Here is a 26,708-nt window from a genome sequence, read left to right as displayed (position 1 = left end):
AGTGTCTGCCTTCGGCTCAGGTCGTGATCCCAGGGTCCTGGGATTGAGTCCCACATGGGGCTCCCTGCTCCGCGGGAAGCCTGCTTCTCCCTCTCCCACTCCCCCTCCTTGTGTTCCCTCTCTCACTGTGTCTCTCTCTGTCAAATAAATAAATTATTAAAAAAAAAAAAAGATTGTTTTGAGGTAAACTGAGCCCCAAATAGACTAGGCCATCTTTATTAAAATACACTCAATTTAGGGTTGAACTTAGACTTCATTATGTCCTATGAGCTCTGAGCTGATGAGAATGGAATTTGGCCTGATACTAAAAAAATTGCCAACTTTCACTAACTAGAAGTACAGTTTGTTGAAAATACACAAAAAACTAGATGGAGAAAAATGGTTTATGGACTTCCATGCCTTAGTAATTCCCCACACAGAAATTCTTGAGAGGTCAGCCTTCTCTATAGCTTTCTCATTTTTTTTTTTCTTATACCAATGTGAAAACAAAAGACTCTTATAATGAAAGTCCTAAAATTACCCTCCAATGGCAACTTTTTAAAATAATAGAATGAAAGAATTAGCCCTTAAAGGAAATGAAATACTTTTCAGAAAATGGCCATTTTTAATTTATAAATATATCCACATTTGTCCTTTCGAGAGAAATTTATAATCATCAATAAGTATTTATCTAATGCATACTATTTTCTCAAATGTGTATTATACTAAGAGCTATGGAACTTAAGAGAAAATTAAAAGACATGATTGCCTCTCTTCAAGTTGTTTATAATCTGGAAATTTCACTTTAGAATTCTGGAAGCAGAATTTGGGAATAGACATCTGAAATAGTATTTAATCCTCAGGTATAGATTATTTACAAACCAAGTCTGATCCAAATGCACTTTGGTTTCTTTTAGAACAGCATCAACAACAACATACAATGCCTTGCTGAACACTTACTCAGAGTCTGACACTGCTTTACACACATATTACATACATCGTCTCTCATTCTTTTAACATCACAAATTTAGTTATGTGACCTTGATCAAATTACCTGCTTTTCCACTCCTCACCTGTGAAATGAGGAGAGAGTAGGATTTACCGTGTAAGGTTATTATATGAACTACATAAAATGCATCTAAGATGTTTAGCACAATGCCTGGCACATGTCAAAAAATATTAGCTGCTATGAAAACCAGTTTTCAGATGTAGAAACCAAGGGTCAGAGTTATAAAATACTTGCCCAAGATCACACATAGTGGTGGTAGGTATCTAAATCTCAACTGGTTTAACTCTGGAGCCCATGCTTTTTCCACTAATAAAAAGGATAACCACCACTATCTTCTTGCCTCTAAATGATTTTACAAAGTCAAATGAAATAAGGTTCTTTTAAAGAATTTTAGAGGCACCTGGGTGGCTCAGTTGGCTGAGCATCTGCCTTCAGCTCAGGTCACGATCTCAGGGTCCTGGGATCGAGTCCCGAGTCAGGCTCCCTGCTCAGTGGGGAGCCTGCTTCTCCTTCTCCCTCTGCCCCTCTCCCCACTCAGGCTCTCTCTCTCTCTCTCTCTCTCTTGCTCTCTCAAATAAATGGATAAAATCTTTAAAAAATAAAATAGTTAAAAAATTCTAAATGTAAGCAAAGAAACTCTTTAATTTGCCTTCCATCAAATGCTTCTGGTGAACTGTTTTGTGTATGTTCAAACACTCCATCTTTGTAGCTGTTACACCTTTCTCAAAGCCACAGAGGAAGTTAGTAGCAGAACCAACACTCACTAGAAGTCCTGACACTTAACCACATAAGCACTTTGAGTTTTCTTTTTTATCTATGAGCAATTAGCATTAAGTAAGCAACATGTTGATCTGAATCACACAAATTTCATTTCCATCTCATCCTATAACAGTAGATTTCTTTAAGAAAAAAAAAAAAAAAGATTATCCACTCAGTTTTTTTTTTTTTAAGGAAGGGGTGGATGGGGCAGAGGGAAAGGAAGAGAGAGAATCCTAAGCAGGCCCCATGCCCATCAAGGAGCCCAAACTTGGGGCTCAATCTCACAACTCTGAGATCATGACCTGAGCTGAAACCAAGAGTCGGATGCTTAACCAACTGAGCCACCCAGGCGCCCCATCCACTCAAACTTTTTTTTTTTTAAAGATTTTATTTATTTATTTGACAGAGAGAGAGAGAAAGCAAGAGAGGGAACACAAGCAGGAGGAGGGGGAGAGGGAGAAGCAGGCTTCCCGCTGAGCAGGGATCTCGATGTGGGGCTCAGTCCCAGGACCCTGGGATCATGACCCAAGCCGAAGGCAGATGTTTAATTGACTGAGCCTCCCAGGTGCCTCTCCACTCAAATTTTTTAAAAAGACAAAAATTAATAGAATAATCTAAAATTAAAAATCAAACAATGCACTCAAATGGACTAATTTTTAAATTAGAATTTTAAAAATTCAAACAAAGCTTTTCTCCTATTTAGAAAAAATAATGCAACAAACTTAGGAGCGGGAAAAGATGTCTAGAATATTCAAGTTTAATATCTAATTCTAGAAATTCAAAAGAAGGGAGAGCATGTTCTTGGATATTTATAAATCATAACTTACATCCCACAGAACTGAATATATTATGTTCCCTGCTGGCAAGATAGAGTTTTACATTAATATCATACTTAAAATAGTTTTTGAGAGTGAGAAAAAAAATTAATATGTTTAAAAAGTAATTATATGGCTTATTTCACTTAGCGTAATGTCTTTCACTTAGCACAACGGTTTATCCATGCTGAAGCATATGTCAGAATTTCCTTCCTTTTTAAGGCTGAATAATATTCCATTGTATGTATTATACCATAATGCCTATCTATTCATTTGTTGATGGACACTTGGGTTGTTTCCATGTTTTATGTATTATGAATAGTGCTGCTATGAACATGGGTATGCAAATATGTCTTTGAGACTCTGTTTTCAATTCTTTTGTGTATATACTTAGAGTAGTCAAAATTATAGACAGTAAAATATTGGCTGCCAGAGGCTGGGGGGGGAAATGAGGAGTTAATGGGAATACAGTTTCAATTATAGAGATGGATGAAAGTTATAGAGATGGATAGTGTGTTTTGGCTGTGCACTATGAATGTATTTAATACCACATGAATACACTTTTAAGTACACTTAAAAATGGTAACAATGGTAAATTTTATGGTATATTTTACCACAATAAAAAAATTAGATTAAAAAAAGTAATTATATAAAGTGAAAATGTTTGTTTACAGCAGTATTTGAAAAACTCATTTTACGTTCTCTGAAACTAAGAACTGACTCAAGGTTTAGTTGTTATTATTATGAGCTGCTGTTACACCATTACTGGGGATAATATAATTTATTCCACATCTAACCAGTGCCAGGGACTGAGCAAATGCTACCTCTAATCTCTGCAATTTAATAAAGCAACTATTACAAACTCCATTTTCTAGATCAGGAAACAGATACAAAAAGGTTAACCTATCTTGGTGACAGAGTTAGCAAATGGATGGAAGTAGGATTCAACTTCCTATTATTCTGACCCCCCCAAGCTCTGCTCTTCTGATTTTAATACAGTGATATACCTGGACAATCAATACTACCAAACTGGATTTTGCTGATGAGAGTTTAAAATGTATTACTGATTAACTGGGTGAAAATTTATCAAATCAACAATGAGGAAACACTCTCTGGGAAAAAAAGTCTTAGATCCTAGGGTACCTGTTTTATTTTTTTGGCCACTTACTATAAGTAAAATTAAAATGATATGTTTTCTATAGTTAATTTGGTGAAATCAGCTATGCAAATGGGAGGTATCCATGAGCCCTAAATTTTGAAAGAACACCATATATAATTAAAACTGGTAAAAAGAAAAAAATTAAACAATTTAAACAAATTAGATAAATTTTATGTTCCTGTTTTCCCTTCAGGGACAAAGAACTTTGCAAGTTGATTATACTAACTAGATATAAGTATTAAATATAGGAACTTTTGAGTAATTTGGCCTAAATTAATAATTAAAATTTGATCTACTGGAAATCTTTTTTTCTAAAGCTGGTGGTAGGACAAGAAGAGTTTATAGGTAATTTTAATGACTACACTTGTAATTTAATTATAAAAACAATTCTACAGAAGGAAAATATAATTCCAATAGTTAAAGGAACAGATATGACTTACATCTGTGCTAGATGTATATATACATACAATAAAAATATACTGACAAATACTACAGCTTTCTGTTAATTTTGTAGGAAGGTTACAATACTATATATCCATATACTTTTCACTCATCCTTTTATCTGGGTCATTAGCCTCTACCTCCAGTGTATTTTCTACATTGGCATTTAAGCATAATAATATAATGGTCATAATCTCAGTCTCTCTGGAGTCAGTCTGCGAAGTAAAAGAGCAGTGATTTAAACCTAAGGAAGGTGGCTCCAGTGTCTATGTTCGTACCCAAAATGACTCTAGATATATAGAACCCGTACGATGAATACTCATCCTGAGATATGGTTTGCAAATATACAGCTGATAGAACCTTAATGATCATCACATTCTAATCAAAGTCATCAAGATATATCCTTAGGAAACAGGAATGTAATGAAAGCAATGTAAACAACACTGATGTCTGTCCAGTTGTGTTTCAAAATTTTGAGATAACTATCAGAATTGATATAGTCAACAAAAAGTAGTAGTCAGTATAGAACTTGGAAAAAGAGATTAAAGGAAAAGAATTTCCCTGCATAGGGGCACGGCTGACCCCCACCATGGCAGATGAAGCTCTAGAGTAGAAGAGAGAGTACTTTAGCTTGACGCCCACACCCTCAGGAGTCAGGAACAAAACTTGGTAATAATCTAGTTTGCAGTGTAAACCTTCCTCTATACGTCATCCAGTTTATAAACATTTTGGTTCTGTTACTAATTTCAATGTAAATAAATAAGTGGGAATTCTGATATATCAGCTTACTTTGTTCTCAATTTGATTACTGTGAGTCTGAGAAGGTTTCAGTAAACTGATAAAATTCCTAACCTTGCAAATTTGGGGATCAAATTCTGTACCCTGTAACTACACGATCATGGCATTAAGATCCAAGTGGCTGGGTAGTTTCTTCCTAATTATTTATTTCAGCACTTATTATCACATGTTAATCTTTATGTGGAATGGGGATATACTAAAAATCAAAAGAGTTGCTGCCCTTAAACAGCTTACCATCTAGTCTCACTTTAAATCAGGTAGTACAAACAAAGTATAAATAAGAGAGAATCTTTAGTGACTAATGTTGGTTGAAGAAGAGAACAAGGTAGCTGAGGTAAAAGGATGGGAAGAAGAATTTTCACTCACTGTATATCCTCTTTTGCCTTTTGAATTATTTTTAAGCAATGTGAAGGTATTCTATATTCTTAAATGATTAAATAAAATTATTTAAAATAGGGAAAAAAGAATTGGTGAAAATAAAATCTGAGGAAATAAATCTGAGGAAATTATTCTGAATATGGCACAGAAGGATGAAAGAGATGGGAAAAAAAAAAGAGTTAAGAGATATGGCTGAGAGAATGAGCAGAGGCAGGAATACAAATTCCAAAATAAGAGAAGGAGAATGGGGGATAGGCAATAATGGAAGACAGAATGAAAGACAATTTCTAGAACCGAAGGTAGGAGTCTTCAGACTGAAGAAAGCATACCACATCTCAAGAAAAATTAAAACACGTTTTCAAGATGGTAGAAGAGTAGGAGACCTTAGTTTTGTCTGGTCCCTGGAATTCAGCTAGATAGCTATGATAGCTGAACACCTGTGAACTCAACCAGAGCTTTAAGAAAAGAATTGCAGCAATTCTACAAATAGAAAAGTGACCACATTCTGCAAGAATGACAAGATGGAAAAACTCACCTCAAAAAAGAGAACAAAAGGCAGTACTGACTGCCAGAGACCTAATCAGTATGGATATAAGTAAGATGTCAGAACTAGAGTTCAGAATAACGATTATAAAGATACTAGCTGGGCTTGCCAAAAGCATAGAAGTCACTAGAGAATCCCTTTCTGAAGAAATAAAAGAACTAAAATCAATCAAGTCGAAATCAAAAAGGCTATTAATGAGATGCAATAAAAAATGGAGGCTCTAACTGCTAGGATAAGAGGCAGAAGAGAGAATTAGTGATACAGAAGACAGAATGATGGAAAATAAAGTAGCTGAGAAAAAGAGAGAGAAACAATTACTGGATCACAAGGGGAAAATTCAAGAGATAAGTGATACCATAAAGCGAAACAGTATTAGAATAATTGGGATCCCAGAAGAAGAGGAAAGAGAGAGGGAGGGGCAGAAGGTATATTGGAGCAAATTACAGGGGAGAACTTCCCTAATCTGGGGAAGGAAACAGGCGTTCAAGTCCAGGAGGCACAAAGAACTCGCCCCTACCCAAAATCAATAAAAATAGGTAAACACCTCAACATATAATAGTGAAGCTTGCAAATCTCAGAGACAATGAGAAAATCTGAAAGCAGCTTGGGACAAGAGCTCCTTAACCTACAATGGTGGAAACATTAGACTGGCAGCAGACCTAACCACAGAGACCTGGCAGGCCAGAAAGGACTGGCATGATATATTCAGAGTGCTAAATGAGAAAAATATGCAAGAATACTTTATCCAGCAAGGCTGTCATTCAAAATAGAAGGAGAGATAAAAAGCTTCCAGAACAAACAGAAACTAAAAGAATTTGTGATAACTTAACCAGCCCTGCAAGAAATATTAAAGGGAATCCTTTAAAGAAGAGAGAGCCCCACAGTAACATAGACCAGAAAGGAACAGAGACAATATATAGAAACAGGGACTTTACAGGTAACACAATGGCCCTAAACGCATATCTTTCAATAGTTAACTCTGAATGTAAATAGGCTAAATGCCCCAATCAAAAGACACAAGGCATCAGATTGGATAAAAAAACAAGACCCATCGATATGCTGTCTGCAAGAGACTCATTTTAGGCCCAAAGACACCTCCAGATGGAAAGTGAGGGGGTGGAAAACCATTTATCATGTTAATGGACATCAAAAGAAACCTGGGGTGGCAATCCTTGTATCAGACAAATTAAATTTTAAACCAAAGACTATAATAAGAGATGAGGAAGGACATTATATCATAATTAAAGGGTCTATCCAACAAGAAGATCTAACAATTATAAATATTTATGCCCCTAACATGGGAGCAGCCAATTATATAAGCCAATTAATAACAAAATTAAAGAAGCACATTGGTAATAATAACAGTAGGGGACTTTAACACCCCACCTCACTGCAATGGACAGATCATCTAAGAGGAAGATCAACAAGGAAATAAGGGCTTTGAATGACACACTGGACCAGATGGACTTAACAGATACATTCAGAACATTCCCTCCTAAAGCAACAGAATACACATTCTTCTCGAGTGCCCATGGAACATTCTCCAGAATAGATCACATCCTAGGTGACAAATCAGGTCTCAAACAATACCAAAAGACTGGGATCATTCCCTGCATATTTTCAGACCACAATGCTTTGAAACTGGAACTCAATCACAAGAGGAAATTTGGAAAGAACTCAAATACATCGAGGCTAAGAGCATCCTATTAAAGAATGAATGGGTCAACCAGGAAATTAAAGATGAATTTAAAAACTCAAGGAAACAAATGAAAATTAAAACACAACTGTTCAAAACCTTTGGGATGCAGCAAAGGCAGTCCTAAGAGGGAAGTATATAGCAATACAAGCCTTTCTCAAGAAAGAAGAAAGGTCTCAAATACACAACATAACCTTATACCTAAAGGAGATAGAGAAAGAATAGCAAATAAAACCTAAACCCAGAAGGAGAAGAGAATTAATAAAGATTAGAGCAGAAATCAATGAAATAGAAACCAAAAGAACAGTAGAACAATGAAGCTAGGACCTGGTTCTTTGAAAGAATTAATAAGATTGATAACCCCTTAGCCAGACTTATCCAAAAGATAAGACAAAGGATAAGTAAATAAAATCATGAATGAAAGAGGAGAGATCACAACCAAATAAATAAAATAATAAATAAATTTATAAATTATAAATAAATAAATTGTGAATGAAAGAGGAGAGATCACAACCAACACCAAAGAAATACAAACAATTATAAGAACATATTATGAGCAACTATATGCTAACAAATTAGGCAATCTGGAAGAAATGGATGCATTCCTAGACACATATAAACTACCAAACTGAAACAGGAAGAAACAGAAAACCTGAACAGACCCATAACCAGCAAGGAAATTGAAGTAGTAATCAAAAATCTCCCAACAAACAAGAGTGCAGGGCCGGATGGCTTCCCAGGGGAATTCTATCAAACATTTAAAGAAGAATACCTATTCATCTGAAACTGTTTCAAAAAATCTAAATGGAAGGAAAACTTCCAAACTCTTTTTATGAGGCCAGCATTACCTTGATCCCAAAACCAGATAAAGACCCCACCAAAAAGGAGAATTACAGACCAATATCCCTGATGAACATGGATGCAAAAATTCTCATCAAGATACTAGCCATAAGGATCCAACAGTACATTAAAAGGATTATTCACCATGACCATTCCTGGGCTGCAAGGGTGGTTTAACATCTGCAAATCAATTAATGTGACACACTACAAAATAAAAGAAAGGACAAGAACTATAAGATCCTCTCAATAGATGCAGAAAAAACATCTGACAAAGTACAGCATCGTTTCTTGATTAAAACTCTTCACAGTGTAGGGATAGAGGGAACATACCTCAGTATCATAAAAGCCATCTAAGAAACACCCACAGAGAATATCATTCTCAATGGGGAAAAACTGAGAGCTACTCCCCTAAGGTCAGGAATGTGGCAGGGATGTCCACTATCACCACTGCTGTTTAACATAGTATTAGAAGTCCTAGCCACAGCAATCAGACAACAGAAAGAAATGAAAGGCATCCAAATCAGCAAAGAAGTCAAACTCTTAGTCTTCACAGATGACATGATACTCTATGTGCAAAACCCAAAAGACTCCACCCCAAAATTTCTAGGACTCAAACAGGAATTCAGCAAAGTAGCAGGATATAACATCAATGCACAGAGTCAGTAGTACTTCTATACACTAACAATGAGACAGAAGAAAGAGAAATCCAGGAGCTGATCCCATTTACAACTGCACCCAAAACCATAAGATACCTAGGAATAAACCTAACCAAAGAGGTAAAGGATCTGTACTCAGAAAACTATAGAACACTCATGAAAGAAACTGAGGAAGACATAAAGAAATAGAAAAAATGTTCCATGTTTATGGATTGGAAGAACAAATATGGTTAAAATGTCTATGCTACCTACGGCAATCTATACATTCAGTGCAATCTCTATCAAAATACCATCAACTTTTTTCACAGAACTGGAATAATCCTAAAATTTGTATGGAAACAGAAAAGACCCCGAATAGACAGAGGATTGCTGAAAAAGAAAACCAAAGCTGGCCTCAACAATTCTGGACTTCAAGCTCTATTACAAATCTGTAACCATCAAGACAGTATGGTACTGGCACAAAAACAGACACATAGATCAATGGAACAGAATAGAGAGCCCAGAAATGGACCCTCAACTCTATGGTCAACTGATCTTTAACAAAGCAAGAAAGAATATCCAATGGAAAAAAGACAGTCTCTTCAACAAATGGTATTGGGAAAATTGGACAGCCACATGCAGAAGAATGAAACTGGACCATTTCCTTACACCATACACAAAAATAGACTCAAAATGGATGAAAGACCTAAATGTGAGACAGGAATCCATCAAAATCCTAAAGGAGAACATAGGCAGCAACCTCTTTGACCTTGGCTGCAGCAACTTCTTGCTAAACACATCTCCAAAGGTAAGGGAAACAAGGGCAAAAATAAACTATTGGGACTTCATCCAGATAAAAAGCTTTTTATTTTATTTATTTTTTATTTTTTTATTTTTTTTTTTAAAGATTTTATTTATTTATTTGACAGAGAGAGACACAGCGAGAGAGGGAACACAAGCAGGGGGAGTGGGAGAGGGAGAAGCAGGCTTCCCGCCAAGCGGGGAGCCCGATGCGGGGCTCAAACCCAGGATCCTGGGATCATGACCTGAGCCGAAGGCAGACGCTTAACGACTGAGCCACCCAGGCGCCCCAAGATAAAAAGCTTTTGCACAGCAAAGGAAACAGTTGACAAAACCAAATGTCTTATCAGATAAAAGGCTGGTATCCAAAATCCATAAAGAACTTATAAAACTCAACACGCAAAAAACAAATAATCCAGTTAAAAAATGGGCAGAAGACAAAAATAGACATTTTTCCAAAGAAGACATAGAGATGGACAACAGACACATGAAAAAATGATCATCACTTGGCATCAGGGAAATACAAATCAAAACCCCAGTAAGATATCACCTTGCACCAGTCAGAATGGCTAAAATTAACAAGCCAGGACACGACAGATGTTGGCGAGGACGCGGAGAAGAGCGAACCCTCTTACACTGTTGGTGGGAATACAAGCTGGTACAGCCACTTTGGAAAACAAGTATGGAGGTTCCTCAAAAAGTTGAAAATAGAGCTACCCAGCAATTGCACTAGGAGGTATCTACCACAAAGATACAGATAGAATCTACACTCAGCTAAGTATCAATTAAGAATGAACGCAAAACAACACTGTGAGTCAGAAGGTGAACATTTACCATGACTAGATCTTTGCTAAAAGAACGACTCAAAAATTTGCTTCATTAAATAGGAAACTGAACCTAAAAGAAAGAGTAGGATCAAGGAAGCAAAGAAAGTTCCAAACACCTAGTAAGTATGATGGGGCTAAAAACAAAAACTACTTTATATAATAACAATAGTCTGGGGAGTGGTTTAAAACAATGTGAAACTATAATGTTAGAAAATAAGGATAAGGAAGACAAGAGGAGGGAGATCAGAATTTAAGTGTTTTTAACATTCTTGTTTTACTCGGAATCTGAATAATCCTGATTATTTTTATAGGGGGGAGGAACAGAGAGAGAGGGAGAGAGAGAATCCCAAGCAGGCTCCATGCCCAGGGCGAGCCTGAGGCAGGGCTCGATCTCACGACCATGACCTGAGCTGAAATCAAGAGTCAGATGCTTAACGATTGAGCGAGCCACCGAGGTGCCCCAATCCTGATATTTTAGACTTTATAAATCAAGTATGCATTTATTAGTTTAAGGGTAACAATATAAAATAGAAGTAAAACGTGCAACTTCCCAATGAATAGTGGAATAAAAGGACTGGAAAAACTAATATTACACCTTGTTCAATCCAATAAAAGACAAGCAAGAACAAAGGAAAGTATGACAAATACAAAAGGTAAAGTGAGAGTGTGCAGCCCCACATTGGTGCACTTCAGGCTGGCCCTTACTATGGAACCACCCACAAAGATCTTTAAAGGAATTTTAGTAGCTGAACTTGTAGATGTTTGGGGAACACAGTTTTTGTTTAATAAGATGAACACAAGCCAAGATTTTAGTTCATCCATTTGTGGGCGCCTGGGTGGCTCAGTCGGTTAAGCGTCTGCCTTCGGGTCGGGTTGTGATCCCAGGGTTCTGGAATCAAGTCCCACATCGGGTTTCTTGCTCAGCAGGGAGGCTGCTTCTCCCCCTGCCTCTGCCTGCCACTCCCCCTGCTTGTGCTCTCTCTCTCTCAAATAAAAAAATAAAATCTTTAAAAATAAAATAAAATATCCATTTGCATAACACTCGGAAAGGTTTTTTGTTGTTGTTCTAGTTCATTCATTCTGTGGGTTTATGTCTGCTACCCCAATGAGTAAGCACTTCTGTGCTGCTTTCTTATAGTTTCTGTAACAATTGTTTATCCTTAAAGATATCAACATTTGCAAATGTAGGGTGGTATTTCTGGATTAATAAACCTGTCTGAAACTTAAAAAATAAAAAGATGGTAGAAATAAGTCCAAATATACCAGTAATAATATTTATGTAAATAGATTTTACTTATTATCAATCAAAAAACAAGTGTAGCTTTATGTCATGTAAAAAAAATTAAGGAGGACTGGGTAACTGGGGGATGGACATTAAGGAGGGCATGTGTGGTAATAAGCATGGGGTGTTAAAACGCAACTGATGAATCACTGAACTCTACTCTCGAAACTAATAATATATGTTAACTAAACTGAATTTAAATAAAATTTTTTTAAAAAATTAAAGGAATAATGACCCAGAATGGTTGGAAATAAACAGAAAATACTAGCAAAAAAGAAAATAGAGAGCTGGTCTGGCAGTATTAACATATGACAAAATAAACTTGAAGGGAAAAATTAGACCAAAAGAAAACCAATTCGCCAGGAAGATATACCATAACCTCACAATATAGAAAGCAAATGCTGACAGCATTACCATAATTGAAAAGCTCACAATTACAGTTGGAAATTTTAACAAAAATCACAGAACTGCTTAGACAAAAATCAGTAACCATATACTAATATGAACAACATACAATGAACAAATTTGAGCTAATGGACGCAAAGAGAATCCTGTACCTTAAGAAATAGAGGAAGAAAACAGAAAGGAGTCAGGTGACACTAGTTTAAATGATGAGCTCAGTTTTAGACATTTAGAGTGGGAGTGGAAAGCTCACAACTGAACCAAGGGGAGAATATGATTGAAATAATGTTCATGAAGGGATTGGGAGTAGATGTGATCACAAAAGAAGAGCACATACAGAGGGGAGGGTGGTGGTGACAGGATCTAGTGGTGAGTCTAGGAAACATGTTGCCAAAGCACAGAGTGTATCAAAAGTTGCTAAAGTTAACAACCAAATTTATCAGTAGGCTAGAACTGTTAAGTATTATTCAATATTTACCTTTAATAGGTTTGGCAGGAAAACATGGTTTAAAGATGAAAACAACAATAGCATTACTGTCAAACCTTTTGCTGAGACCTCAGAAAGACCTAAGGTGCCCTGGAGAATTTTTCAGATAGACAAAAGGCCCTTTGAGGGTCTTAAGAGTGTGCCTCACAAATTCTGTTATACAGCAGGACTTCCAAAAATATTAAGGACATTGCCCTAAAGCAGCTTCATGGGGAGCCCAAGGTAGGGTTTAAGTGCAAGTGTTTATTTCAAAAGAAACTGTGGTTATGACTTTTGTCTAATGGAGTGAACCCCAGGAAGATTCACAGAAAACAGTTTTTTAGAGGATTGTTCTAGTAGAAGTACCACTACTTGGACTAAATGGGCTAGAGTCAATACAAAATGAAAAGAGGTTTTGGACTCCCCTACCTTTAATGAACAGGAGAGAGGCTGAGAAGGCTCCTCAGTTGCATCTTACTTTTCTTATGTTAAAAATTCAGAGGTCAAAACCAAGTGCCCAGAGAAGAGAGTCAAGAGCAGCTGTAAATAATATGCAGGCAGCAGGACTGAGCCCTAATGAAGGAAGTGGCAGCACATACATAGCTGGATTTTAGAACTGCTAGGAATTCTGTGTGCCTCTTCTCCACCCCCTCATTTTGAATGTGAAGGTATATAACATGTATCCTTGCCTGTTTTGATATTATATGTCGGGAGATGGGGGCAGCTAACTTGTCTCTTTAGTTCACAGTACAGATAGAGAGGAATGGTACCCAAGGAGTCACACCAAAGAAGCCTTGCTTCAACCATACGTGGACCTGATTTAAATGATAAGATCCTAGATTTTAAGCTAATGTCATAATGGGATAAAACATGGTGGTCTTGAGAAGAGGAATGAGTATATTTGGCTAGTAGAAGGGATGTGAACCATTGTGTTCTAAGATCTCTCATCCACATGTTTTTCTTACAATGTAATATTGACATTCCTCCTTCTATCAACAGATAGCATCTATGTTCCCTTCCCCTGGATCTAGGCAGGTCTGTGACTACAGGGAAAATGATACTATAGGATTTCTGAGGCAATGTCATTAAAGGCAATAGAGTTTTCACCTGATTATTTTTGGACACTCTTGGAAACCAGCCTGTGAGGAAGTTGAAGCTACATGGAGATGCTACATGCTGGTGTTCTAGTCAACACCCTGTATCAGCCAGCCTTTGAGATGACACCAGACACCATCTGACTGCAACTGTACAAGAGACCCCAAGTGAGAACTGCCCAGCTGAGTCTAGTCAACCCCCAGAACCATCAGAGAAAATAAGTGATTGCCACTGTTTCAAGCCAACAAGTTTTGAGATGATTTGTCATGTACCAGAACATGAGGAGTGAGGTAGAGGAAATTAACCATCAAGTAGATAAACTGTAAAGCATGCAATTTCTTTTTCAGCTAATCTTTTGATTGGTTCAGCACAAAGAATTGTTAAACTGTTTTTGTCTTTCTTTGTTTAGTCATATATTCATCAGCTTTTTAGTGAAGGTTCCCTCGATAAAGTCCTACTGTATCTTAGTCGAACTAAGAATATTTTTCATATCTCAGCATGTAGAGAAGAGAGATCAGTGTCTCTGTTGGTGGTAGACAGATAGGGCAGTGGCAGCAGGAACCAATCACCCCAGAGCCCAGATAAGACACAGAGCTGAGGCGGTGTGTAGAAATCTATAAGGAATAGGTGTATAAACAATGGTCCCTTCCCATGAGTCATTATCATAGAAGTATCTAAGTTCAAGAACTGGCAATACATTTCTGAACATGGAATTCTATTTAAAATGACTTTCAGAGCACCTGGGTGGCTCAGTCGGTTAAGCCTCCAACTCTTGGTTTTGGCTCAGGTTATGACCTCAGGGTTGTGAGATTGAGCCCCGTGTCGGGCTCAGCGCGGAGTCTGCTTAAGATTCTCTTCCTCTCTCCCTTCCCCTGCTTGCACACCCTCACTCTCTCTCTCTCTCAAAATAGATAAAATAGATAAAATCTTTAAAATGACTTTGAATAGAAAGTTGAAAATGCATGGGTATGAAAAGTATGTTGGCTCAGGTTATAATACAATTATCTCTCTGGAACTTCTCTGGAAATCTATACATTTATGAAAAGAACAAATTCCTGATTAATGGTATTGAAAATAAGTTGTCTTTGTTTTGTTTTGAGGACAGATGGCTCTCCTAAGCTTAAATATGTAAAGCAAAAATAAAAAGCTTCATTTAATGGAACACACTGAACTGAATGCCTCTTTTTCTGCACAGAAAATACTGCATAGGCTCACTGTTAACTTTTAAAAAAGTCATAGTAATCATGCCTTGTGTTCCTAGGGTACAAAGGGCACCAGGATACAAGATCACTTTCTCCCTTTTTCTCTTCCAGTCCTTCCAACAGTACTAAGTATGTATATTAAATTTTATGTTTGAAATGACCTAGAGTCATTTCTGTTTTCCTGACTAAGCAATGACTGAAACATACTTGTTACCAGGAGAAGAGTTCTTTAGTATAATAACAGAGAAACCATTACCACTTGCTCCCTTGATTCTTGAACCCTACACATCCTGACCAAGGGGAAAACAGCACTCGAACTTCACCACTGCTATGGTAAATAACATTCTTATAGGTCACTCCAGTGTTTTGCAAAGCCAGCTCCTTAGATTAGTGTATGATCAAGACAATGAATTCCATGTAGCCATAGCTGAGCTTTTGCTATAAAATTAGTTTCTTAGTTGTATGGCATACCATGACAGTGGCCAAGATATCCCTTAAAGCAATTGATGGAGTTGCTGGCAGAATCACTACAGTGAGGGAAAGCAAATCCATACCCAAAGGAAGTATCTATTCCTGGTGAGGACAAATCTCTGCCACTAAGTGGCTTCCTGGTCTCCAAGGGAATGGTGCCTTATTGAATGCTTAGCATTTGCCCCTGCTGGTGACAGTTTGGGCTCTCAGCACAGATAGTAGCCAGAGCAACCTTCAGGAGGGGAAGTCCCACTTTCGAGCTCATCTTATAGAAGCTGCCGTTGTCCCTTTGTATAAGAGCTCACTGACCAAACACTGGGGTGGCTAGGGAGAGACTGACATCTATAGGACGGCTGGTCTTGCCCATCTGATTACTGAGTCTCCTCTGCATTGGGTAGCCTTTGATGAGTATTCACATGGGACACAAATACCTTCCTACTCTGTGCCCATTCCAAGATGCCCATCTATACACCTCTTCTCCAGACATCCCTGTCACCAAACTTCCAATACTGGTTTTTCCCAAGTTTTCAAACAAACCAGTAGTTATCGTTTATCAGTCAAGGTGGATTAGTCTCTCTCTGACCATTTCTCCAACTACAGTGGAATTTTAGGTCACTGGAATTAGCATTAACTCAGAGCTAGTATCTAGCAATCCCCCAAAAGATCGTAGTATTTCACTTTTTCTACAGCAGTCACCCTAGTAAATGAAGGCAAATCCTTTTGAAGAAGGCTGATGGGTATATTCTTTATACTATTTTATGCTCCACTAGTGTACCAAAGTACTCACTTTTTAATCTATATTATCAAAAGGGTTTAAAATAAAATCTGCATAAATTACCATCTTTAATATAGAAAATATAATTTTGATGATTTTCATAATTTGTCTTAGCTCAACAATTAAGTTGGGGAAAATATAGCTACATGCTGTCAAAAAGTAAATTAGCTTAATGTTGGCAAAAAGATTAATTGGAAAATTTACCACTTATATTTTCAGTTACATTATTATTAAGGGTAAGTATATGTTGACTCTAGAAGGTTTATTATGCCTTATTAATAGGAACTGGCACATCAAAATGTTAGATAATTCCAGGGGTTTCTGATATACAATAAATATTTACTGAGGGAGGCCTGGGTGGCTCAGTCGGATAAGCGACTGCCTTCGGCTCAGGTTATGATCTCAGGGTCCTGGGATCAAGTCCCACATCAGGCTCCCTGCTCAGCAGAGAGACTGCTTCTGCCTCTGCCTGCCACTCTCCCTGCTTGTGCTCTCTCTCTCTAACAAAAAATAAATAAAATCTTTAAAAAAAAAAAACAGTAAATATTTATTGATTGTCTTCTAAGTAGAAAACACTGTCCTGAGGTGGACTCAACCTTTTATATCACTGAGATATAGCCTTGAGGATATTGATTGCATCACTTCTTAAAACAGGCAGATGGTTGGCCTACCACCATGTAAAGATATTTAGAAGCATAAGAAGCTATTTCTCAAAATAGATGGAAATAATCTTAGAGTTTCTAACTTTAAACCTGTTGTACAACTACTCTGTAAGATGGAATCAGAACTGATCATCTGGCTTTATCCCATATATTTACGATTTAAGTTAAAATTACTATAATAGCCCTTATTCAGCACCTTTATTTAATTTCCCCTATTTCATTTATTTTACTAATGTTTAACTCCACTGATTTAGTCAATTTACTCTATCTGCTTCATTGAAAAATGTAGTTTTAACTGGTTTTAGCATTTCTTAACATAAGACTTAAATAGCAGGGAATTTTAATCAAATATCAGATCAATAAATCAGGTAGAAATAACCAGCTACAAAGAAAAGTCCAACTTAAAAGAATATTGATTTTAAATAAAAACAACTCCATAAACAAACTAAAATATTTGTTATCTTCAAGAAGTTATCTTTATATTTGATTGCTTAATTCTGCTGTGATCAAGAAGTTTATGATGGGAAATATTTAACTCTCTTACCCAAACCTGGATTTTATTGACTAAAACAAGGGAACGCCGGCACTTAGAAATGCTTCAGGGATGGAAGGAGTAACTGTGACATAACCCACTGGCATTCAGAATAAAAATAAAGGTCCTTATGCCCTATTATTGAATTACAAATCCTGGGAAGCATAGATAAGAGCTTCAGATATGTAAAATAAAATCTAGTTATTCTAAAAATTAAGTCTTGAACAATCTGTTAGCCTCAGTAGCTTTAATGAGCCAGGTTAAAAAAATATCTGCTAATGCTGGATAATTCCGTCAGATTTATATGTGGATGCCACATATTTTGTCAGCAAATGTAAATTTTATTATGTATCATATATAACATTTGATATAAATGTTAAGTTAGAGCAGTGTTTATCAAACTGCAATATAGGTACCATAAAAAGCTTTTACTTATTAAATAACCATCTATGTTTTATTTTTTATTTTTATTTATTTATTTTTTTTGAGAGAGCACACAGGGGGAGGGGCAGAGGGAGTGGTTAGAGAGAGAATCTTCAGCAGGTCCACACCCAATGCAGAGCCCAACCTGGGGCTCAATCTCACAACCCTGAGATCATGACCTAAGCGGAAATCAAAAGTCCAAGTCTTAACCGACTGAGCCTCCTGGATGCCCCCATCTATGTTTTATATAAGACATTACATACATCTTATATAAGAAATATCTGCTTATATCCCCTGAATCTCAATCCCTCCCATTAGATCCCATCTTCCCTTCTACTAACCCTAATTTATAAAGTGTAGGTAGAGAAACCAGGATTAAGCAATCAAGGATAATGTGTGACTCCACCAGCCATTTGGGCAAATTACCGAGGGTTCCATCATCTGTTCTAGACATAAATACCTTTTTTATCTCCTCAATCTCCTTCTTCTAGTTGTTCTCCTTCCTCCTGATTTTATTCTTTACCCTTCCTTAGCTTGCACTCCTCTCTCTGTATTGCACTCCTCTCTCTGTATCACTTTTAAATCTTCGACATTACCCATTCATCTAATGTCACAATGTAGTACCATTAGTAGCATTTAGCCCTAAAAAAGTTTCCCTCCACCAGAAAGACTATAAAAACTCATTTGATACCCCTCCACCATCTATTATGTGTAGTTGTGATGTGGGTATGGATCTAGATATACAAAAGTAAGACAAAGAAAAGTAGGTAAAGTTTCTGCCCTAAAGCTGTTCAAAATCTCAGGGAGCCAATTACGAAATAAATTATAAGAAACTTGTGTACGAAATGATGGCATGGAGGGTGAAGCAAGTAAGTCCTTTCATTTTTAATTAATAGCTTGTATTATTTTCTCTTATTCAACACAGGAACTGATACATTTGGTGTTGGACAGGACAAGGGGTGTGCAAAGAGTCTGATAAAGAGGTGCAGTGATATCTGGGGAGTTGTACGAACCCCAGTGGGGGAGGGGAGGTACAGTCCAATCATCTAAGGGCAGAAAGGGCAAGCCTCAAAGAAAGTAGGTCAGACCTAAGCATGAACAAATCTCGTCACTCTAGATAAGGACAATTTTTATCAATGGCTGAACTACTTGCATACTGCAATGAGTTGAGATGTTGAAAAGTCACTTCTTAATGTTTTTATAATCTACACGTCTCTATCAGAAACTTTTGTTTCAGCAATGAGCTTGATCTGTAGAACAGCCTAAAGAGTGTTTGTCTTTGTGTCAACCGAAGGATGACCTTTTCTAAATAACCTTTCTAAAAAACCTCAAGAGGTCGACTACCAAAACATACACTATGAAGTTAATAAAATATTCTCACAGATGCAAACTCCACCTTCTTTGAAGTGACTAAATCATGAGCAGATCTGAAAAGTTGCTGTGATTATGGGATTCCTTTTCACAGGAATCAGGTATGGTTATACCAGTATAGGTTTTGCTCTTATGTTAACATGCCATAAGAGAGTAACGGGAAGATTCATTTTTAGAGGCTTAATAAGATAAAAACACATGTAAATGACACACAAAAGAATCCCAAACTTCATGAATATTATTGTGCTTTAGAAAAACAGCTCTACAAAGTATTTCAAATCAAAGCCACAGGGTTCTAACAGAGGTTACTAAAGTTTTGAAGATCATTAAAGCATTTGGAGATGATAAAAATTAATCATCTTCCTTTCCTAAATCCAACCACAAGTCTCATCTTGCAAAATTATATCCTATGATGAGGCATGAAGCCCATCCTGAATATGACCAAGCCCAATGCATCAGTTAGCACTCAATCTTCATTTAAAAACAACCAAACCAAATATGACAGCTAGAAAGAAAATATTATCTAAACAAGAGATACCCTTTCATATAAAAACACCCCCCCTCTAAAATGTGGCAAGTTATTTACAAGGAACTTACTTACAAGGAACTTACATCCCTCTCCCACCTCTGCATATGATTCCAAATATGAAACTAAGAGAACATTCATTATTTCAAACTTCATCTAAAGCTACCTCAGCAAGAAATCTAGAGTTCATTAAATTAACACAGAAGTAGTTTTACGTGTTAAATCAAGTGTTAAAATGAATATGCACATTTAGGCATGATCTACTTATATTTTTGGATTCAAAACACTACCATTTTTCTGTTTTGTTTTTTTTTTTAAGATTTTATTTATTTGAGAGAGAGAGAGAGAGAAGGGCAGGGGGAGAGGGAGAAACAGGCTCTCCGCAGAGCGGCGAGCCCGATGCGGAACTCAATCCCAGGACCCTGAGATCATGACCTGAGCCGAAGGCAGACGCTTAACCAACTGAGCCACCCAGGCACCCCCATTTTTCTGTTTCTTAAAAAATAATTTCAAGCTTATTTTATAAAGATGAAACACATAAACATGATTATAAAATCTAGGCAGAGGGCAATTTCCTACGTTCACTCTCCATTCTCCTCCCTGCTTCCAAACCAGGCAGCTCATGATCTACTTCATAGACACAAAACCATCCTTAAAACATTTTCATTGTTGTTTTGAGTATTAGCTTTCAAGTCAAAGCTGCACACACACATTTACAGCATGCTTTGGAGTTGGATTATATGACCTGTTTATTTAACTTTGTAGAGATGCCAGTGGAAGCACAAAGATTTATAACAATTTTTTTTATTACTGTACAAGCAGAATTTCTCTTTAGAATTTTCCATATGACTCCCCAATTAATTTTTCACTCCAAATGAAACTTTACAATCTTTAATTACTAAGCAAAAGGTTTTTGTGATCTTGAGAGTAACTTGATCATGTTTACTAAAGTATAAAATGAGACTAGATAGTACAGACCTAAAACTAAACAAAACAAAACCCTTAATGTCCTTTTGTCTACATGGAAAGAGTACTGACTCTGGTTCTCCAGTGTTTAGATAAAGAGGCCATTAACAAAAGTGCTCAGATTATTCATATATACACACACAAAAAAGGAAAGAGAAAAGCAATTTCTAGACCAATAGCAAATAAATTAAGTTCACTCTCCCACCCAGGAAGAAAGTGTGTAGAAAGTATAAGAATCAGCAATAGTCCCACCTCTTTTTCAACTTTTGCAAACTCAGGTATTCTGCTCCCAATTGTATAACCGTGTGGACAACCGCTCCACCAACATTTTCTACCCTGATTTGTCACAATCATGTTTAGAGCATTATTAAAATTGAAATACACATTTTTAAACGTTTCAAATTTAACATATCAGCTTTAAGGAGAAAACAAAGACTAACACTTATGTTGCAGATTACAAAGTATTTTCACATACATTATCTCATTTATTCTGCTGAAGAAGGCATCAGGATTCTCATTTCATAAGGAAAGAGACCGGCTTAAAGAGGGTAGGTAACAAGTCTAAAGTCAAAGGGATAAATCTGGAACTAGAAGCCCAAACTCTTAGTTTAATAAATACATTTTCATTCACTTCTTTAATGGAAGGACTGGGTTAACAAGTCACCTTGTTATTGATTCCCAATGTAACGTCATACATGATCTGCTATGATAAAATAGAGTTGAGCTATATTCAGTGAATATGTATCTCAAAGTCTAATGAAACTACTCCATTTTAACAAGCATCAGAAAATGCTAATGATATGCAGTCACTACAAAGTTGAGTGTATTTTTCAGTGTTTAAAAAATTTAAAAATCTACCCATATTTAGCCACCCAAAAAAATTTAACTGAATTGAACATGACTGTTTCTCGGGGCGCCTGGGTGGCTCAGTCGTTAAGCGTCTGCCTTTGGCTCAGGTCATGATCCCAGGGTCCCAGGATCGAGTTCCACATCGGGCTCCCTGCTCGGCAGGAAGCCTGCTTCTCCCTCTCCCACTCCCCCTGCTTGTGTTCCTGCTCTCGCTATCTCTCTCTCTGTCAAATAAATAATCTTTAAAAAAAAAAAAAAAAGAACATGACTGTTTCTTAAAAGATTTTAAGACTACATACACACTTGACAAAATAATTATTGACTTCTATTACATTTTGATTTAAATGCCTATTGTCTGAAGGGCTTAAAAAAGAAAAACCTTGCAATGTTAGTAATTTCCTGTAGATTAATGAATGCTGAAATGAGCAACTTTTTTATTCACAATGCCCTCTACTGGTGGCAAAAGTGGTTCTAATATATTTATGACAGGAAGTTGGATTCGTTTCCTTACTGTGGTCCCCCACCACCTGCATATAAATCCTCTGGAATGCTTGTTAAAAATACAACTTCCCTCTCTCTGTGAAATATCTACAGATATTGTGATTTCACTACAACTAGAACTCTGCATTTTTAACAAGTCCCCCAATAAGTAAGTGGAGAATCACTGGTTTGGTTAGTTATATCAACACCTGACTTTCAAAGCACAGTAACTTTGTGAAAAACTCTAGAAAGGTATTATTATACTGGGTTTATAGATGAATACGGAGGCTCAAGACAATTTATTGCCCCAGGTAACATGCAAAAAAGTAGAACCACTAATATTTTCTTATTCCCGGAGGTATTGTGTCCTTAGAGGAAAGAATAACAAAATTCTATCAGCCTTAAAATTCAAATATTTATTTCTTTAAATACAGCTTATGTAAGCAGTACATGCTGTAACTTCTCAATTCTGGCTTGACATGATAATCACCTGGGGAGTTTGTAAAAATGCTTATACCCAGGTCCCACATTCAGAAATGCAGATTTAATAGGTATAGAGTCAGCCTGGACATTGTTCTTTCTTTAAAGCTCCCAGATGATTATAATCAGCCACCAAGGCTGAGCATCATTTAAACCAGTAGTGCTCAGCCTATGATGTGCAGAGAATCACCTGGAGGACACAGACTACTGGGCCCACCCCCAGAGTTTCTTATTCAGTAGGGTCTGGCAGGGTTTGAGAATTTGCATTTGTAACAAGTTCCCGGTGGAGATGAGGATGCGATTCTGTGACTACACTTTGAGAACCACTGATTAAGAAATGTTGACTAGTGGTTCTCAACCTTGGCTACACATTAGGATCACCTGGAGAAATTTTTAAATCCTGATAGCCAGGTACACGCTTAGACCAATTACATCAGAGCCTCTGGTGTGGGGGACCCAGGCATCTATATGTTTAAAGCTCCTAAAATTAAAAAGGTTTATAAAACCCATCAACATGTAAATGGGTATAGGGTGATCTTCCAAGAGCATAGCGTAGTATGCTGTTATCTCCAAAACTTTTTGGATCAGAAACACTTCTCTCCAGGCACATAATTAACAGACCTAAACGTGTGAAACACTACCCTATGGGATAAAATAGAAACTGCTTTGAGTAGCCTACAGCACATTCCCTTCCAACCTCATCTATTGCCAAACCCTTCCTCCCTCCACTGCATATGTTCCTATTAAAATATTAACAACTCTATTGCAATTATCTGTTGTAACGTGACTGTTTACACTCTTCCTACAAGCTCTCTGGAGTCAGAGATTGCACCTAATTTATCTTGATTCCCCAGAGCCTAGTATGATGCCAAGCATAAGTGGTGCTCAATGAACATTTGTTGACTGAATACAGATTGCTATCCCTACTTTCTGTAGAAAAGGGAGTGTCAAGAATGGCTTGTACACAACCTAGAATGTGAAAACAGATTTTGCATAACTAAAATAAAAAACTGAATACTTCTCCCTCATAAAGCTACTCTTATTTAGTATTGCTGTAAGTAAAAAAGGGATTATTTGCACTTAGAGATGATAAATTTCACTTGCCTTGGGATCTGCCACATCTTCAATTCATTAGTAACTTAAGAGCACTAAAAAGCTATTCTAAGAATCATCTAGCCAACTGTGATCCAAAAAGAAGTACAAAGGCTTTGTGTATTAACAATGAGATGAAGTTTCCAAAAATCCTTAAGAGAAAAGGAAAAAAAGCTCAAAAACTACTGTTGTTTCAAAAATCCAAGTTTTTAAAGTTTGCACATACTAAAATCAAATCAATTTTGATTCTTTGGTTTTTGCTTTTCAATTTATAAGGAATAGTATTCCATGAGCAAGCTGCATATTTAACTCAGGTCAAGCAATTTTGGTATGTAGCCAAAAACTTAAGATTAAGTTTGGTATTCTCCTTTACCACTACAAAAGAAAACATCTGACTTTATCCTATAAAGGTGCTGTCTGGTCCATTCTACAGCTTTCTGGCTCTATGGTTTCTATGTGCCCCACAAATATTTAAAATAAACACATGTAGAAGTCTCAAAGCACCATAGGACTATATGCTTCCTCTCAAACTTTTTCAGTTTGTGGTCCTATGAGGCTGTATTTGAGGAAATCAATCATGTTAACTAAATATTAACATATATTTGTTTTTAAAGGAGCAGTGATAATTACCTAAACATATACTTTATTCAACAAGTAATTACTGAGTGCCCATTATCTGCCAGGCACTGTTTTGGGAGCTAGAGTTGCACAATAATGAAAATAAAGCTCCTTATGAAGCTTACAACCTGGTATATTTTTTCTAGAAAGGAAAAAACTAGAAACATTCTAGGGGTCCAAACTCCAAATAGGGATTCTTTACAAGGGAGAGGGAAAAGGTAAATATAAAAGTCATTAGTTTATAAAACTTGTTGGAAGGCTCCCAGAACCTCTGGAAAGGCTGATAAACCTGGAAGAAAAAGAAAAGTTATAAATGAAAATTTAAAATTAATTAGTGTTTACCTTTGAATTCCTTCAAGAATATCCTTCACAGCTGCCATTAACTTTTGAAGAGATACAAATGCTTCTTCAAATGATGCTATTTTTGAAGAAGTCAAAGCTGCATTTGGGCCCAATCTCTGAAATACATCCATGCTAAAAGAGAGAAAAATAAAAGATACTCATGCACATTTATTGTAATTCAAGCATTTTCATTTATAATATATAAAATGAGGTAATATTTATAACTCCTCTCTCATAATCCTGATTTATTTAAATTAGAAATAAGAGACAGTGACTTGTGAATATCCAGGCTACCATTCATGCAAAGGATCTAGGGCAACAACTATGTGCATCTAAAGTAATACCCTTCAAGCTGTGGGAATAAAGTTTCTTATCAAGAGACCATAAGGCACAGAATATTACTAATCTACATTCAAGTCAGTACATAAATACTAACAGTACTCCAGTACATAAGGATGAAGAAAAAAAAAAAAGACATCAGATTTACGTGTTTGCTGAGACTGGAATAAATGTTCATACATCTTACTCCGGTAATTCCAATTTTAGAAATCTATCACATGTTAATAATAATTTGCAATTGGTCAACAATTGGTAACCACCTACATGTTCAACAATGTAAAAAGTGTTAATAGTGACTTAGCCACCTGATGAAATACATAAGAACTATTAAAACAATGTTTATGCCATCTAGAAGATAGAAAAATAAAGGTATACAATATTTATTTATATAACATAACAACCACCATATAAAAAAATCAAAACATATGCTGTACTGGGTTGAACAGTATGCCCCTGAAATTCATGTTCCTTCAGAACCTCAGAATGCGACTTTATTTGAAATAGGATCTTTGCAGAACTTCCCAAAAGAACCAACTCTGCAGACAGACAGCCTCCAGAACCATGAGTGAATAAATCTCTGTTATTTTAAACCATCTGGTTTGTGGTAATTTGCTATGGCAGCCCTAGGAAACTAATAAGCATGCCTTAAAACACAGCTTGGCCGGGGGGGGGGGGGGGGCGCCTGGGGGACTCAGTTGGTTAAGTGTCTCTGCCTTCGGCTCAGGTCATGATCCCAGGGTCCTGGGATCGAGCCCCACATCGGGCTCCCTGCTCAGTGGGGAACCTGCTTCTCCCTCTGCCCGCCGCTACCCCGCTTATACTCTCTCTCTTGTCATATAAATAAAATCTTAAAAAAAAAAACCACAGCAGGGAGTACATAATAATAACCATGTTAACTACTGGTTACCTTTAGGTGGTAGCATTCAAGGGAAGTTTCTCACTTCACAGTATTTTCCAAAGCATTTTTTAAAATAATTGTGGTAAAATAAAAATTACCATTTTAACATTTTAAAGTGTACAACTCAGTGGCATTTGATACATCCACAATGTCTGCAACCATCACCACTATCTAGTCACAGAACATTTTCATCATGCCAAAAGGAAATCCTGTATTCATTAAGCAGTCACTCACCATTCCTCCCTCCCCACAGTTCCTGGTAACCACTAATGTGTTTTCTATCTCTACATATTTACCTATTATGGATATTTCATATAAATGGAATCATATACCATGTGACCTTTTGTGTCTGGCTTCCTTCACTTAGCATGTTTTCAACATTTATTCATGCCATAGTGTGTGTGGATACTTCATTATGGCTTAGTAACATTCCATTTTATGGATATACACATTTTATGACACACCACATTTCATGTATCCATTCATCTGTTGATGAACATTGGATTGTTTCCACTTTGGCTACTGTGAACATAGTTGTGAACATTCATGAACGTTTTTGTTCGAACACTTGTGTTCAGTTCTTTTGGGTATAAATCTAAGAGTGGAACTGCTGGGTCATATGGTGATAACATGTTTAATGTGTTGAGGAACCATAAATCTGTTTTTCCACATTCCTACAAGTGATGTATGAAAGGGGTAAAGCATTTTGACAAGTCTGCAAAAGGGAAAACTTAGGGAATCTGAAGAAATACAATG

General features: G+C 36.7%; 1 protein-coding gene across 4 annotated transcripts in view; it reads right to left on the bottom strand.

The window, feature by feature from the left end:
- SWT1 (SWT1 RNA endoribonuclease homolog) overlaps nucleotides 1–26,708 on the bottom strand; it is a 101,274-nt gene that overhangs the window by 21,189 nt on the left and 53,377 nt on the right. For 3 of the 4 annotated variants that reach the window (XR_004297960.1, XM_032393056.1, XM_032393057.1), the window contains one exon: nucleotides 24,716–24,847. Coding sequence is in view for 3 of the 4 variants with exons in the window: in XM_032393056.1 (XP_032248947.1) it covers nucleotides 24,716–24,847 (132 nt within the window). In the remaining variant the exon portion in view is untranslated. Of the gene's footprint in view, nucleotides 1–24,715; nucleotides 24,848–26,708 lie in introns of those variants that run through there. The other variant, XM_032393058.1, reaches the window with a different exon arrangement.

The sequence above is a fragment of the Phoca vitulina genome, unplaced genomic scaffold (genome assembly GCF_004348235.1).
Source record: "Phoca vitulina isolate PV1807 unplaced genomic scaffold, GSC_HSeal_1.0 scaffold71, whole genome shotgun sequence".
Lineage (NCBI taxonomy): Eukaryota > Metazoa > Chordata > Mammalia > Carnivora > Phocidae > Phoca > Phoca vitulina.
This window is presented reverse-complemented; position numbering and strand designations above follow the sequence as displayed.